This window comes from Sapajus apella, unplaced genomic scaffold (assembly GCF_009761245.1).
Source record: "Sapajus apella isolate SASKATOON/1434 unplaced genomic scaffold, GSC_monkey_1.0 scaffold32, whole genome shotgun sequence".
NCBI classification, from domain to species: domain Eukaryota; kingdom Metazoa; phylum Chordata; class Mammalia; order Primates; family Cebidae; genus Sapajus; species Sapajus apella.
The window spans coordinates 22,702,527-22,717,009 of record NW_022436972.1 but is presented as its reverse complement, the minus strand read 5'-3'; the positions used below and the strand labels follow the sequence as shown (position 1 = coordinate 22,717,009).

General features: G+C 40.9%; 1 protein-coding gene across 15 annotated transcripts in view; it reads right to left on the bottom strand.

Moving 5' to 3' along the window:
• Positions 1-952: 952 nt before the first annotated feature.
• ENOX1 (ecto-NOX disulfide-thiol exchanger 1) overlaps positions 953-14,483 on the bottom strand; it is a 619,252-nt gene continuing 605,721 nt past the window's right edge. For 14 of the 15 annotated variants that reach the window (XM_032294769.1, XM_032294762.1, XM_032294766.1 and 11 more), the window contains one exon: positions 953-1,909. In XM_032294769.1, the coding sequence (XP_032150660.1) occupies positions 1,778-1,909 (132 nt within the window). In that variant the 3' untranslated portion in view covers positions 953-1,777. The remainder of the gene's footprint in view (positions 1,910-14,483) is intronic. The other variant, XM_032294767.1, reaches the window with a different exon arrangement.

Genomic DNA, 14,483 nt, shown 5'->3' with positions numbered 1-14,483 from the left:
TTTTTTGTATTTTGAATAGAGACCAGCTTGTCACCATGCTGGACAAGCTGGTCTCAAACTCCTGACCTCAAGTGATCCACCCGCCTCAGCCTCCCAAAATGCTGGGATTACAGGCATAAGCCACCGTGCCTGGCTGAAAATGTCTTCTTCACACGGAACTCTGAGCACATTAAGGAAAGGGTCTTTTCTAACTCACCTTTATATTCATTAGTGTTAACCCTGAGCCTGAACAAAACACATGTGTAGATATTTATGGGAGGTATGAGTAAGTACGTTAGTTTATCAGAGATCAGTAAAGGTGCTTAGCAATAAAGGTATCAATAAAGGATTATTCCAATAGGAAATTATGAATATCTTTTCATAATATCAGAGAACATTAACTGTTTAGCTGTCTTCCTAAAAAAATGTTCCAGTTACAATTAAGAATATTTGTCTTTTTTGTGATTTTTTTTTTTATGTAGGATAGCAGGAAGGGTACCAAAAGTCATATCCCATTTGTTATTAAAATAAAGAGGGGAAGCCCTAAAGAGGGGAAGCCCAAATTCTATCTAAATTGTTGGTCCAAGTGTGGATCCCTTAATTTCTTTTCTAATGTGTTTTCCAGTAAACATACAAATGCATAAATCCAAGAGTTAATGAGATTAATGGACTACTTTGTAACTGCCCAGGAGAACACAAAACAAAGGTAAAATTTGTTTATTATTTGTGGATGCTATGTCCTACTATTTTAAAAAATCTACTCTAATGCTATATACTAATGCTGTATAATCTCTTCATGGTAATTTCCACTCCACAATTTTTATATATTCCTATCTGAAATAATGTCTTATCTCTTCATATCACTTATGTATTTAATCATTTTCAAATGGTAGGATATGAGATGGGACCAAATAATGAGAAAAAGATTTCTTGAGAGAAATAAAATATGTCAAAGAATAATTTGTAAAACCAATATGGTAGAAGTCATATTTATTGAAAAAAATTAATATCTTTGCTATAAAATTTGTAACAGGAATATTTACTGAATGTTTATTTTGATGCATAAACCTGAATGTTACATACCAAGTACAAGACAATAACACTAGTTTTTCCTTTATTTACACTTTATGAAAATTGTTATGCAGTCCATGTTAAAAGAACTTATGATGGAGAATTGTTACATTAGAAAAATAATATTCTTGATAAAGCATTCTCAATGTGTCCAATCATATTTTCTGCCTCTTCAATAAGGCAAAAGTCCCTGGAACAGCATATAACTTAATTTACAAAATACAATAACTGTTTAGACACATATTCAAGTTTTCTTTTGGTATGATTTTCCCTTACTGTAAAATTATTTTTTTCTTTTTTTTTTTTTTAACTAAAACAAAGACTTTCAGGAAAATGTCATTTAATGATTTCAGCTATACATTACATATACAACTCTGTAGCCTAGCAACAATCATCGCTACACCATCATTAACTTTAAATATTTTGCTTGGTGAGCTATTCTCAAATGTAGCATATTTTACGATTTTGCCATTATGACTGTGGAATCATTGTTTGGTTTTCATAGGAAACAGATCTGTCACAATATGAAGCTTTGTTTATTTTAAGGAACTGGTACACAATTACATTTCCACTCACAAGAGAACACCACAGATATAACTAAAGGCAAGCTTTGATGTCTCCACAAAGGTTGCGTGCTGGACCAATCCCACACCTCCTGCTCCCCCAGTTGCACAGCCCTGGCCAGGTTCACATGGTTTCATTTCCAGAGATGTTTTGCTCTTCATAGTTAGGTAGTTTTAATTCCTTCAAAGGCACACAATTTCCATCTTTTTTCCAGCGTGGCTCCCACGCCTGTGAATTCCTGTTTGAACATGCGTGGCAGCCTCATCAAAAGCATTTCTATTTCATTTGCAGATATCTGTTAGAAAGGAAGAAAAGTTACTTTGGGGAAAGGAACTCATCTTAAAGGAGGAATGGATTGGGGAAGGATGAGCTTTTCCAGTGATATAAACAACATTTAGTTTTCTACGGGGCTGTCAGGGGATGTCCTTATAGAAGGACCATTCAGAAGTACTGAATGTGATTATCCCATCTCCCGAGCAGCTGGCAGGGTGGGGCATGAGTTGGATGGGTGGCAAGTGCCAAGTTCACCCTTCATATGGATGGCTACCTTACTGGCAGCATCATGCCTGAACAGCCCTCCTTGATATAAAAGGAGATGGGGAGGGAATTTAAGAGGGCTCAGAGCAAATCCATCACCACTCCTGGAAAGCTACTAATGTCTTCATCATCATGTTTGAAGGATAGCAATTTTCTTTAATGCTGCCAGGAGCAGAGGACACTTGGGTGGATTTCTTGCCACCCAGATTTCTTTCTCTTCCTTAACTTTCACATGGACCAGAGACCATGAAGGTTTAGGAATGGAATCTAAACTCCAAAACCTATAACAAAACAAGTCTTGATATGCAGTCATAAAATCCAAATATATTTTTTAATGCAACTTTTTTCTTCTCCCAATTTTTATACCAATAATTCATTTTATCCTAAAGAACAAATCAGCCACAATCCCTCTGCTCTAACACAGTGATGGCTTTTGTTTTCATGGGTTAACATGCCAATCCATGTGTGTGCATGTGGATTTTATATAGCAGTGTGGCCAATTTGGGCTCTGATACCGTTTGAACATCCCCAGAATTTAGGGTCTGATATTTGAATCCTGTACCTACCATTGTTACAAGTTAAATGACCCTTGCAAAGACAGTCTCTTTAAGCCTCAGCAAATGGGATATGACTGTAGAGATATCATTTTAGAGTCTGCACTTTTCATCTAACAATATTAGGATTCATTTGAAAGCAACACCAAATAGACCAAGAAGTCAAATTAACTGTTCATTTACTGTTCTCATGGAAAAGACTTCATATGATATGTTCACTATTCTTGGGCCTGTAATACAAAACTTTAAATAGAGGCAGTCCTGAAAATTGAATTGAATTCTGAAATTTTTTTTGGTGAATTATTTTGAAATCTGAATGCATTTCCCATAAACACCATATTAGAAGGATGGTTAGATTCCCAGGTCACCCGACAAAAGCCTGTGAGACAGATTATGTGAAGGTTTGTAATAACTTTGAGAAGTACATTTTCTCTCAGTGAGCATTCTGCAAAGCACCTTCACCAGTGTTCTCATTTAATTCTCACAGCACTCCTGTGAGATTTGTGAGCAGTTATTACAATGCATCTCCACTTTATAGCTCAGAAAACTGTGTGAACTGCACAGGGTTAAGTGTCTTATCAAAGACAGAACTTGGGAAAGAACCCACAGTGCATGGCTTGGGGCCAGGGCCTTGAATGGTGTGCCTGAAGCACTTCCCATGGTTGTCAAAGGCCAGGGGTAAACAACCCAGGGGTGTTGGGAGGTCTTTCTCAGTAGCAGTCACCTGGGGCACTTGTTAAAAAAAAATCAGATCCCCCAGCCAGCCTCTTCTCTGGAGACCCTGATTCAGCTGGTCTGGGGTCTAGCCCCCATAATCTATTTTTAACAACCATTCCAGATCATTCTTATTGTCAGGCATATTTGGGTTAAGTATGGGGACTTAAGCCAGACAAGCTTAGATTTTACTTTGGCTAGGCCTCAAGCTGTGTTACTTTGGGAAGATTACTTAATATTTATAATGCTCAGTTTCTTCAGGTGTGTAATAGAAGTCATATCTCTCAGAATAATTGTAAGGACTATGTGTAAAATGTAATACAGTGTCTGTTTATGGAATACTGATAGAAAATGACACTATTATCTAACCTTTTGTGGTACAGAGTTATATGTGGTCAAACATAGCTTTTCGTTGGTGCAGAAGACAGTTTTCTTTAAGCCTTATGAGACCAAGTTATCTTCTCAACAAGCTCCCTTCCTTTTGGAGGAGGACAGCACAAATCATCTATGGCAGTCTGTAGGTGCCAATTCAAGTGCCACCCCTGGCATGTCCTTCCCCAGATCCAAAAGAGGCTTTAGCAGAACAAAGTTAATGTGTAGGAAGCCAGCTGGGATCAGGAGAAGCAGTCCCACCCAGCAGCCTTACCTTACAGCTGGCTGTAAAAAGTATGACAACTTACAATTGCCTGGAAACCTTGCCGGACTCTTCTGAAAACACTATTTAATTCTGACACCCTCATAAGATAGGGAATAATTTACCTATAAGAAAACAAGCCCTGATTTTCTGCCAGGATGGCCAAATAAGAATAGCTCTGGTGCACAGTTCCCAGCGAGATCGATGCAGAAAGTGGGTTATCTCCGCATTTCCAACTGAGGTACCTGGTTCATTTTTAAATTTTTTATTGCATTTTAAGTTTTGGGATACATTTGAAGAACATGCAAGATAGTTGTAGGTACACACATGGCAGTGTGATTTGCTCTCTTCCTCCCCTTCACCTATATCTGGCATTTCTCTCCATGCTATCTCTCCCCAACTCCCCAACCCACACTGTCCCTCCCCTAATTCCCCCCAACAGACCCCAGTGTGTAGTGCTCCCCTCTTTGTGTCCATGTGTTCTCATTGTTCAACACCCACCTATGAGTAAGAACATGTGGTGTTTGATTTTCTGCTCTTGTGTCAGTTTGCTGAGAATGATGGTTTCCATATTCATCCATTCCCTACAAAGGACACAAACTCATCGTTTTTTATGGCTGCATAGTATTCCATGGTGTACATGTGCCACATATTCCCTGTCCAGTCTATCATTGATGGGCATTTGGGTTGGTTCTAGGTCTTTACTATTGTAAACAGTGCTGCAATGAACATTCATGTGCATGTGTCCTTATAGTAGAACGATTTATAAACCTTTGGATATATACCCAGTAATGGGATTGCTGGGTCAAATGGAATTTCTATTTCTAGATCCTTAAGGAATCGCCACACTGTCTTCCACAATGGTTGAACTAATTTACACTCCCACCAACAGTGTAAAAGTGTTCCTATTTCTCCACATCCTCTCCAGCATCTGTTGTCTCTAGATTTTTTAATGATCGCCATTCGAACTGGCATGAGATGGTATCTCAGTGTGGTTTTGATTTGCATTTCTCTAATGACCAGTGATGATGAGCATTTTTTCATATGTTTGCTGGCCTGATGTATGTCTTCTTTTGTAAAGTGGCTGTTCATATCCTTTGCCCACTTTTGAATGGGCTTGTTTGTTTTTTTCTTGTAAATCTGTTTTAGTTCTTTGTAGATTCTGGATATCAGCCCTTTGTCGGATGGGTAGACTACAAAAATTTTTTCCCATTCTGTTGGTTGCCGATTCACTCTAATGACTGTTTCTTTTGCTGTGCAGAAGCTGTGGAGTTTGATTAGATCCCATTTGTCTATTGTGGCTTTTGTTGCCAATGCTTTTGGTGTTTTGGTCATGAAGTCCTTGCCTACACCTATGTCCTGAATGGTTTTGCCTAGATTTTCTTCTAGGGTTTTTATGGTGTTAGGTCTCATGTTTAAGTCTTTAATCCATCTGGAGTTAATTTAATGTATGGTGTCAGGAAGGAATCCAGTTTCTGCTTTCTGTACATGGCTAGCCAGTTTTCCCAACACCATTTATTAAACAGGGAGTCCTTTCCCCATTGCTTGTTTTTGTCAGGTTTGTCAAAGATTGAATGGTTGTAGATATGTTCTGTTGCCTCTGAGGCCTCTGTTTTGGTACCAGTACCATGCTGTTTTGATTACTGTAGCCTTGCAGTATAGTTTGAAGTCTGGTAATGTGATGCCTCCCGCCTTGTTCTTTTTGCTTAGAATTGACTTGGCTATGCGGGCTCTCTTTTGGTTCCATATGAAGTTTAAGGTGTTTTTTTCCCAGTTCTTTGAAGAAGGTCATTGGTAGCTTGATGGGGATATTGTTGAATCTGTAAATTACTTTGGGCAGTATGGGCATTTTCACAATATTGATTCTTCCTAACTATGACCATGGAATGTTTCTCCATCTGTTTGTGTCCTCTCTCATTTCATTGAGCAGTGGTTTGTAGTTCTCCTTGAAGAGGTCCTTTACATTTCTTGTTAGTTGTATTCCTAGGTATTTTATTCTCTTTGTAGCAATTGTGAATGGCAGTTCATTCTTGATTTGGCTCTCTTTAAGTCTGTTATTGGTGTATACGAATGCCTGTGATTTTTGCACATTGATTTTGTATCCTGAGACTTTGCTGAAGTTGCTTATCAGTTTCAGGAGATTTTGGGCTGAGACAATGGGGTCTTCTAGATATACAATGATGTCATCTGCAAACAGAGACTATTTGACTTCCTCCTTTCAAGGGGAATGCTTCGAGTTTTTGCCCATTCAGTATGATATTGGCTGTTGGTTTGTCAGCTATAATAAATAGCTTTTATTATTTTGAGATACGTTCCATCAATACCTAGCTTATTGAGGGTTTTTAGCATAAAGGGCTGTTGAATTTTGTCAAAGGCCTTCTCTACATCAATTGAGACAATCATGTGGTTTTTGTCTTTGGTTCTGTTTATGTGGTGAATTATGTTTATAGACTTGCGTATGTTGAACCAGCCTTGCATCCCCAGGATGAAGCCTACTTGATCATGGTGGATAAGCTTTTTGATGTGCTGTTCCAATTGGCTTGCCAGTATTTTACTGAAGATTTTTGCATCTATGTTCATCATGGATATTGGCATGAAGCTTTCATTTCTTGTTGAGTCTCTGCTGGGTTTTGGTATCAGGATGATGATGTTCTCATAAAATGATTTGGGAAGGATTCCCTCTTTTTGGATTATTTGGAATAGTTTCAGAAGGAATGGTACCAGCTCCTCTTTGTATGTCTGGTAGAATTTGGTGGTGAACCCATCTGGACCTGGGCTTTTTTTGGGAGGTAGGCTCTTAATTGCTGCCTCAATTTCAGACCTTGTTATTGGTCTATTCAGGGTTTCAACTTCTTCCTGGTTTAGGCTTGGCAGGAGGCAAGTGTCCAGGAATTTATCCATTTTTTCCAGGTTTATTAGTTTATGTGCATAGAGTTGTTTGTAATAATCTCTGATGATGGTTTGAATTTCTGTGGAATCTGTGGTGATATCCCCTTTATCGTTTTTTATTATGTCTATTTGGTTATTCTCTTTTTTATTAATCTGGCTAGTGGTCTATTTTGTTGATCTTTTAGAAAAACCAGCTCCTGGATTTATTGATTTTTTTTTGAAGGGTTTTTTGTGTCTCTATCTCCTTCACTTCTGCTCTGATCTTAGTTATTTCTTGTCTTCTGCTAGGTTTTGAGTTTTTTTGATCTTGTTCCTCTAGCTCTTTCAATTTTGATGATAGGGTGTCAACTTTCGATCTCTCCTTACTTCTCATTTGGGCACTTATTGCTATATATTTTCCTCTAGATACTGCTTTAAATGTGTTCCAGAGATTCTGGTATGTTGTGTCTTCATTCTTGTTGGTTTCGAAGAACATCTTTATTTCTGCCTTCATTTTATTTTTTATCCAGTCAACATTAAAGAGCCAGTTGTTCAGTTTCCATGAAGCTGTGTGGTTCTGAGTTAGTTTCTGCATCCTGAGTTCTAACTTGATTGCACTGTGGTCTGAGAGACTGTTTGTTATGATTTCCATTCTTTTGCATTTGCTGAGGAGTGATTTACTTCCAATTATGTGGTAAATTTTAGAGCAGGTGTGATGTCGTGCTGAGAAGAATGTATATTCTGTGGATTTGGGGTGGAGAGTTCTGTAAATGTCTATTAGGTTTGCTTGGTCCAGGTCTGAGTTCAAGTCCTGGATATCCTTGTTAATTTTCTGTCTGGTTGATCTGTCTAATATTGACAATGGGGTGTTAACGTCTCCCACTATTATTGTGTGGGAGTCTAAGTCTCTTTGTAAGTCATTAAGAATTTGCTTTATGTATCTGGGTGCTCCTGTATTGGGTGCATATATATTTATGATCATTAGCTCTTCTTGTTGCATTGATCCTTTTACCATTATGTAATGTCCTTCTTTATCTCTTTTGATCTTTGTTGCTTTAAAGTCTATTTTATCAGAGATGAGAATTGCAACTCCTCCTCTTTTTTTTTTTTTTTTTTTTTGCTCTCCATTTGCTTGGTAAATCTTCCTCCATCCCTTTATTTTGAGCCTTTGTGTATCCTTGCATGTGAGATGGGTTTCCTGGATACAGCACACCGATGGGTTTTGGCTTTTTATCCAATTTGCCGGTCTGTGTCTTTTGATTGGGGCATTTAGTCCATTTACATTTAGGATTAATATTGTTATGTGTGAATTTGATACTGCCATTTTGATGCTAGCTGGCTGTTTTGCCTGTTAGTTGATGCAGATTCTTGATTGTGTTGATGCTCTTGACCATTTGGAATGTTTTTGGAATGGCTGGTACTGGTTGTTCCTTTATATGTGTAGAGCCTCTTTCAGGAGCTCTTGTAAAGCAGGCCTGGTGGTGATGAAATCCCTGAGTACTTGCTTGTTCTCAAAGGGTTTTATTTTTCCTTCCCTTATGAAGCTTAGTTTGGCTGGATATGTGATTCTGGGTTGAAAGTTGTTTTCTTTAAGGATGTTGAATAATGGCCCCCACTCTCTTCTGGCTTGTAGGGTTTCTGCTGAGAGATCTGCTGTGAGTCTGATGGGCTTCCCTTTATGGGTAACCCTACCTTTCTCTCTGGCTGCCCTTAGTATTTTCTCGTTCATTTCAACCTTGGTGAATCTGACAATTATGTGCCTTGGGGTTGCTCTTCTTGATGAATATCTTTGTGGTGTTCTCTGTATTTCTTGGACTTGAATATTGGCCTGCCTTGCTAGGTTGGGGAAGTTTTCCTGGATAATATCCTGAAGAGTATTTTCCAGCTTGGATTCATTCTCTTCATCACATTCAGGTACACCTATCTAATGTAGATTAGGTCTTTTCACATAGTCCCACATTTCTTGGAGACTTGTTCATTCCTTTTTACCCTTTTTCTCTATTCTTGCCTTCTCGTTTTATTTCATTGAGTTGATATTCGACCTCTGATATCTTTTCTTCTGCTTGGTCAATTCGGCTGTTGAAACTTGTGCATGCCTTGTGAAGTTCTCGTGTTGTCTTTTTCAGCTCCATCAATTCACTTATATTCCTGTCTATGTTGTCCATTCTCGTTAGCATTTCATCAAATCTTTTTTCAAAGTTCTTAGTTTCTTTGCATTGGGTTAGAACATGTTCTTTTAGCTCACAGAAGTTTCTTATTACCCACCTTCTGAAGACAGATTCTGTCATTTCATGACACTCATTCTCCATCCAGCCTTGTTCCCTTGCTGGTGAGGAGTTGTGATCCATTGTAGGGAAGAGAGGTGTTCTGGTTTTGGGTGTTTTCATCCTTTTTGCACTGGTTTCTTCCCATCTTTGTGGATTTATCCACCTGTTGCCTTTGTAGTTGCTGACTTTCAGATTGGGTCTCTGGGTGAACTTCCAGTTTGTAGATGATGAAGTTATTTCTGTTTCTTAGTTTTCCTTCTAATAGTCTGGCCCCTCTGCTGTAGGACTGCTGAGGTCCACTCCAGGCCCTGCTTGCCTGGGGATCCCCTGCAGCAGTTGCAGAACAGTAAGGGTTGCTACCAGTTTCTTCTTCTGCTATCTTTGTCCCAGAAGGATACCCACCAAATGTCAGTCTGTTCTCTCCTTTATGAGGTGACTCTTTGGACATATGGGGGTCAGGGAGCTGCTTGAAGAGACAGTCTGTCCTTTATTGGAGCTCAGGTGCTGAGCTGTGAGCTCCATTGTTCATTCAGATTTGCTGGGCAGGTACGTTTAGTTCTGCTGCCGCAGAACTCATAAACTCCTTTTTTTTTTTTTTTTTGTTCCCCGGGTGCTCTGTCCCAGGGAGTTAGGGCTTTATTTATGAGTTTCCGTTGTGCTGCTGCCTTTTTTTTTCAGGGCTGCCCTGCCCAGCAAGGAGGCAGCCTAGTCACTGTCTGCCTGCAGAGGCTTTGCTGTGCTGCTGTGGGTGGAGGTGTGTGATCTTCCCTGCAGTCCTGTTTATATGGGTATAGTTAAAACTGCCTCAGCAGTGGTGGCCTGCCTCTGTAATGGTGGACTCTCTCTGTAATGACAGGTTGCCTCGGCAATGGTGGGCTGCCTCAGCGATGGCAGACTACCTCTGTAGTGGTGGAGTGTCTCGGTAATGGCAGATGCCCCTCCCACACAGAGCTCGACCGTCCCGGGTTCAGCTGTGCTTGCTGTGAAACTCTCAACCCAGAGCATTTTCAATTGCTGTTTTTTTTTTTGTTGTTGTTTTTTTGTGGGAGTGGGTCCAGCCGAGCCTGATCACCTGACTCCCTGACTCAGAGTCTGTTTTTTTTTTTTTTTTTTCCCAGTTGAACGTCGCCTCTCCCCCAAGTGCCGGGATCTGTGTGATGTCCCGTGTGGTGACTCACTGCGCTGGCTGAAACAGCAGCGCTGAGATTTGTGGCGGTTTTTTTGCCCAGGAATCTCCTGGCCTGGCTCCCTGTTTCAGTTCCTTTTTAAATAAGATGAATGGGCGATCTGCCTTCCCGGGTCTCTAATCGCCAGCTAAAAGGGCATCCAGACCAGTGTGTTTTGTACAGAGAACCGCTGTGCCAGGGCACCGGCAAAGCAGCCGCACCAGCCAAAACAGCCACACTGGTGACCCGTGTGGCTCCTCTGCCTGGGAATCTCCTGGTCTGTGGGCAATAAAAATCTGTCTGGAAATGTGGTTTCCATTCACCCTCTGTGCTTTCACTGGGAGCTGCAATCCTGAGCTGTTCCTAGTTGGCCATCTTGGGTCCTCTCCCATACCTGGTTCATTTCATTGGGGCTGGTTAGACAGTGGGTGCAGACCAAGGAGGGCAAGCCAAAGCAGGGTGGAGCATCACCTCACCCAGGAAGTGCAAAGGGCCGGAGAACTTCCTCTCCCTGCCATGGGCCATTAGAGACTTCTCCCAACACTCGGGCACTCTGGCTCAGACACCGTGCTCCTCCCATAGTCTTCACAATCCACAGACCAGCAGATTCCCTCTGATGTCTATAACACCAGTGCCTCAGGTTTCCAGCACAGAACTGGGCAGCTGTTTTAGCTGCAGTTTTTTTTCATACCTCATTGGCACCTTGGAATGCCAGTGAGACAGAACCGCTCATTCCCCTGAAAGAGGAGGCTGAAGCCAGGGAGCCAAGAGATCTGGCTTGGCAGTTCCCACCCCCCCATGAACACCAGCATGCTAAGATCCACTGGCTTGAAATTCTCACAGCCAGCACAGCAGTCTGAGCTCGACCTGGGACATTTCAGCTTGGTGTGGGGAGGGGTGTTTGCCATTGCTGAGGCTCTGGTAGGTGGTTTTAACCTTGCCTGTGTAAACAAAGTTGCCAGGAAGTTTATATAGTGACCTCGTGGAGCCTATGGAAGCTCACCAAGGCCACTGCAGGCAGACTGTGTCACTAGACTCCCACCTTCCTGGGCAGGGCATCTCTGAAAGAAGGCAGCAGCCTGTCAGGGACTTATAAATAAAGCCTCCACCTTCCTGGAATGGAGTACCTAGGAAAAGGGGATGCTTTGGGTTCAGCTTCAGCAGACTTAAATGTCCCTGCCCGGCAGCTCTGAAGGGAGCAATAGATCTCCCAGAACAGTGCTTGAGCTCTGATAAGGGACACACTGCATCCTCAAGTGGCTCCCTGACCTCCCGTGTTTCCTGACTAGGAGACACCTCCCAGCAGGGGCTGACAGACACCTCATACAGGAGAGCTCTGGCTGGCATCTGGCAGGTACCCTTCTGGGACAAAGCTACCAGAGGAAGGAACAGGCAGCAGTCTTTGCTGCTCTGCAGCCTCTGCTGGTGATTCCCAGGCAAGCAGGGTCTGGACTGGACCTCTAGCAAACTTCAGCAGAGGGGTCTGATAGAAGGAAAACTAACAAACAGAAGGAGTATCAACAGAAAGGACATCCACTCGGAGATCCCATTCAAAGGTCACCAACTTCAAAGACCAAAGGTAGATAAATCCATGAAGATGGGAAGAAACTAGCACAAAAAGGCTGAAATCTCCACAAACCAGAATGCCTCTTCTTCTCCAATGGATCACAACTCCTCACCAGCAAGGGAATAAAACTGGATGGAGAATGAGTTTGACGAATTGACAGAAGCAGGCTTCAGAAGGTGGGTAATAACAAACTCCTCCAAGCTAAAGGAACATGTTCTAACCCAATGCAAGGAAGCTAAGAACTTGAAAAAAGGTTAGATGAAATGCTAACTAGAATAACCAGTTCGGAGAAGAACATAAATGACCTCATGGAGCTGAAAAACACAGCACAAGAACTTCATGAAGTATGCACAAGTTTCAGTAGCTGAATCGATCAAGCAGAAGAAAAGATATCAGAGATTGAAGATCAACTCAATGAAATAAAGTGAGAAGATAAGAGAAAAAAGAGTTAAAAGAAATGAACAAAGCCTCCAAGAAATGCAGAATTGCATGAAAAGAAGAAAACTACGTTTGATTGGTGTACTTGAAAATGACAGAATGAAACCAAGTTGGAAAACACTCTTCAGGATATTATCCAGGAGAACTTCCCCAACCTAGCAAGGCAGGCCAACATTCAAATTCAGGAAGTACAGAGACTATAAAGATATTCTTCAAGAAGAGCAACCCCAAGACATACAATTGTCAGATTCACCAGGTTTGCAATGGAGGAAAAAATGCTAAGGGCAGCCAGAGAGAAAGGTTAGGTTACCCACAAAGGGAAGCCTATCAGACTCACAGTGGACCTCTTGGTAGAAACCCTACCACCCAAAGAGAGTGGGGGCCAATATTTTACATCCTAAAAGAAAATAATTTTAAACCCAGAATTTCATATTCAGCCAAACTAAGCTTCATAAGCAAAGGAGAAATAAAATCCTTTACAGGCCAGGTGCAGTGGCTCATGCCTAATCCCAGCACTTGGGGAGGCTGACATGGGTGGATCACAAGGTCAGGAGATTGAGGTCAGCTGACCAACATAATGAAACCCTGTCTCTATTAAAAATACAAAAATTAGCCAGGCGTGGTGGCATGTGCTTATAGTCCCAGCTACTTGGAAGGCTGAGGCAGGAGAATCTCTTGAATGGGGAAGGCGGAGGATGCAGTGAGCCAAGATCATGCCACTGCACTCCAGCCTGGGTGACACAGCTAGACTCTGTCTCAAAAAATAAGATAAAATAAAATCCTTTACTGACAAGCAAATGCTGAGAGATTTTTGTCAACACCAGGCCTTCCTTACAAGAGCTGTGAAGAAACCGCATCAACTAATGGGGACCATCGACATTATGAAGAAACTGCATCTACTAATGGGCAAAACAACCAGCTAGCATCAAAATGGCAGGATCAAATTCATACATAACAATATTAATAAATGTAAATGGGCTAAATGCCCCAATCAAAAGACACAATGTGACAAATTGGATAGTCAAGACCCATTGGTGCGCTGTATTCAGGAGACCCATCTCATGTGCAAAGACACACATAGGCTCAAAATAAAAAGACAGAAGATTTACCAAGCAAATGGAGAGCAAAGCAGAGGTTGCAATACTAGTCTCTGATAAAACAGACTTTAAACCAACAAAGATCAAGAGAGACAAAGAAGGGCATTACATAATGGTAAATGGATCAATGCAACAAGAAGAGCTAACTATCCTAAATATATATGCACCCAATATAGGAGCACCCAGATTCATAAAGTTCTTAATCACCTACAAAGAGACTTAGACTCCCACACAGTAATAGTGGGAGACTTTAACACCCCACTGTCACTATTAGATCAACAGGACAGAAAATTAACAAGGATATCCAGGACTTGAACTCAGATCTGGACCAAGTGGACCTAATAGACATCTACAGAACTCTAACCCCCAAATGCACTGAATATACATTCTTCTCAGCACCACATCATACTTACTCAAAAACTGACCACATAATTGGAAGTAAAACACTTCTCAGCAAATGTAAAAGAACAGAAATCATAACAGTCTTTCAGAACACAGTGCAATCAAATTAGAACTCAGGATGAGGAAACTCACTCAAAACCATACAACTACATGGAAACTGAACAACCTGCTCCTGAATGACTACTGGATAAATAACGAAATGAAGGCAGAAATTAAGATGTTCTTCAAAACCAATGAGAATGATGACACAATGTACCAGAATCTCTGGGACACATTTAAAGCAGTGTCTAGAGGGAAATTTATAGCACTAAATGCTCACAAGAGAAATGAGGAAAGAACTAAAATCAACACCCTAACATCACAGTTAAAAGAACTAGAGGAGCAAGATCAAACAAATTGAAAAGCTAGCATAAGACAAGAGATAACTAAGATCAGAGCAGAACTGAAGGAGAGAGACAGACACAAAAAACCCTTCAAAAAAATCAATGGATCGAAGAGCTGTTTTTTTTTTTAAAGATCAACAAAATAGATAAGACTGCTAGCCAGACAAAGAAGAAAAGAGAGAAGAATCAAATAAATGCAATAAAAAATGATAAAAGGGATATCACCATCGAACCCACAGAAA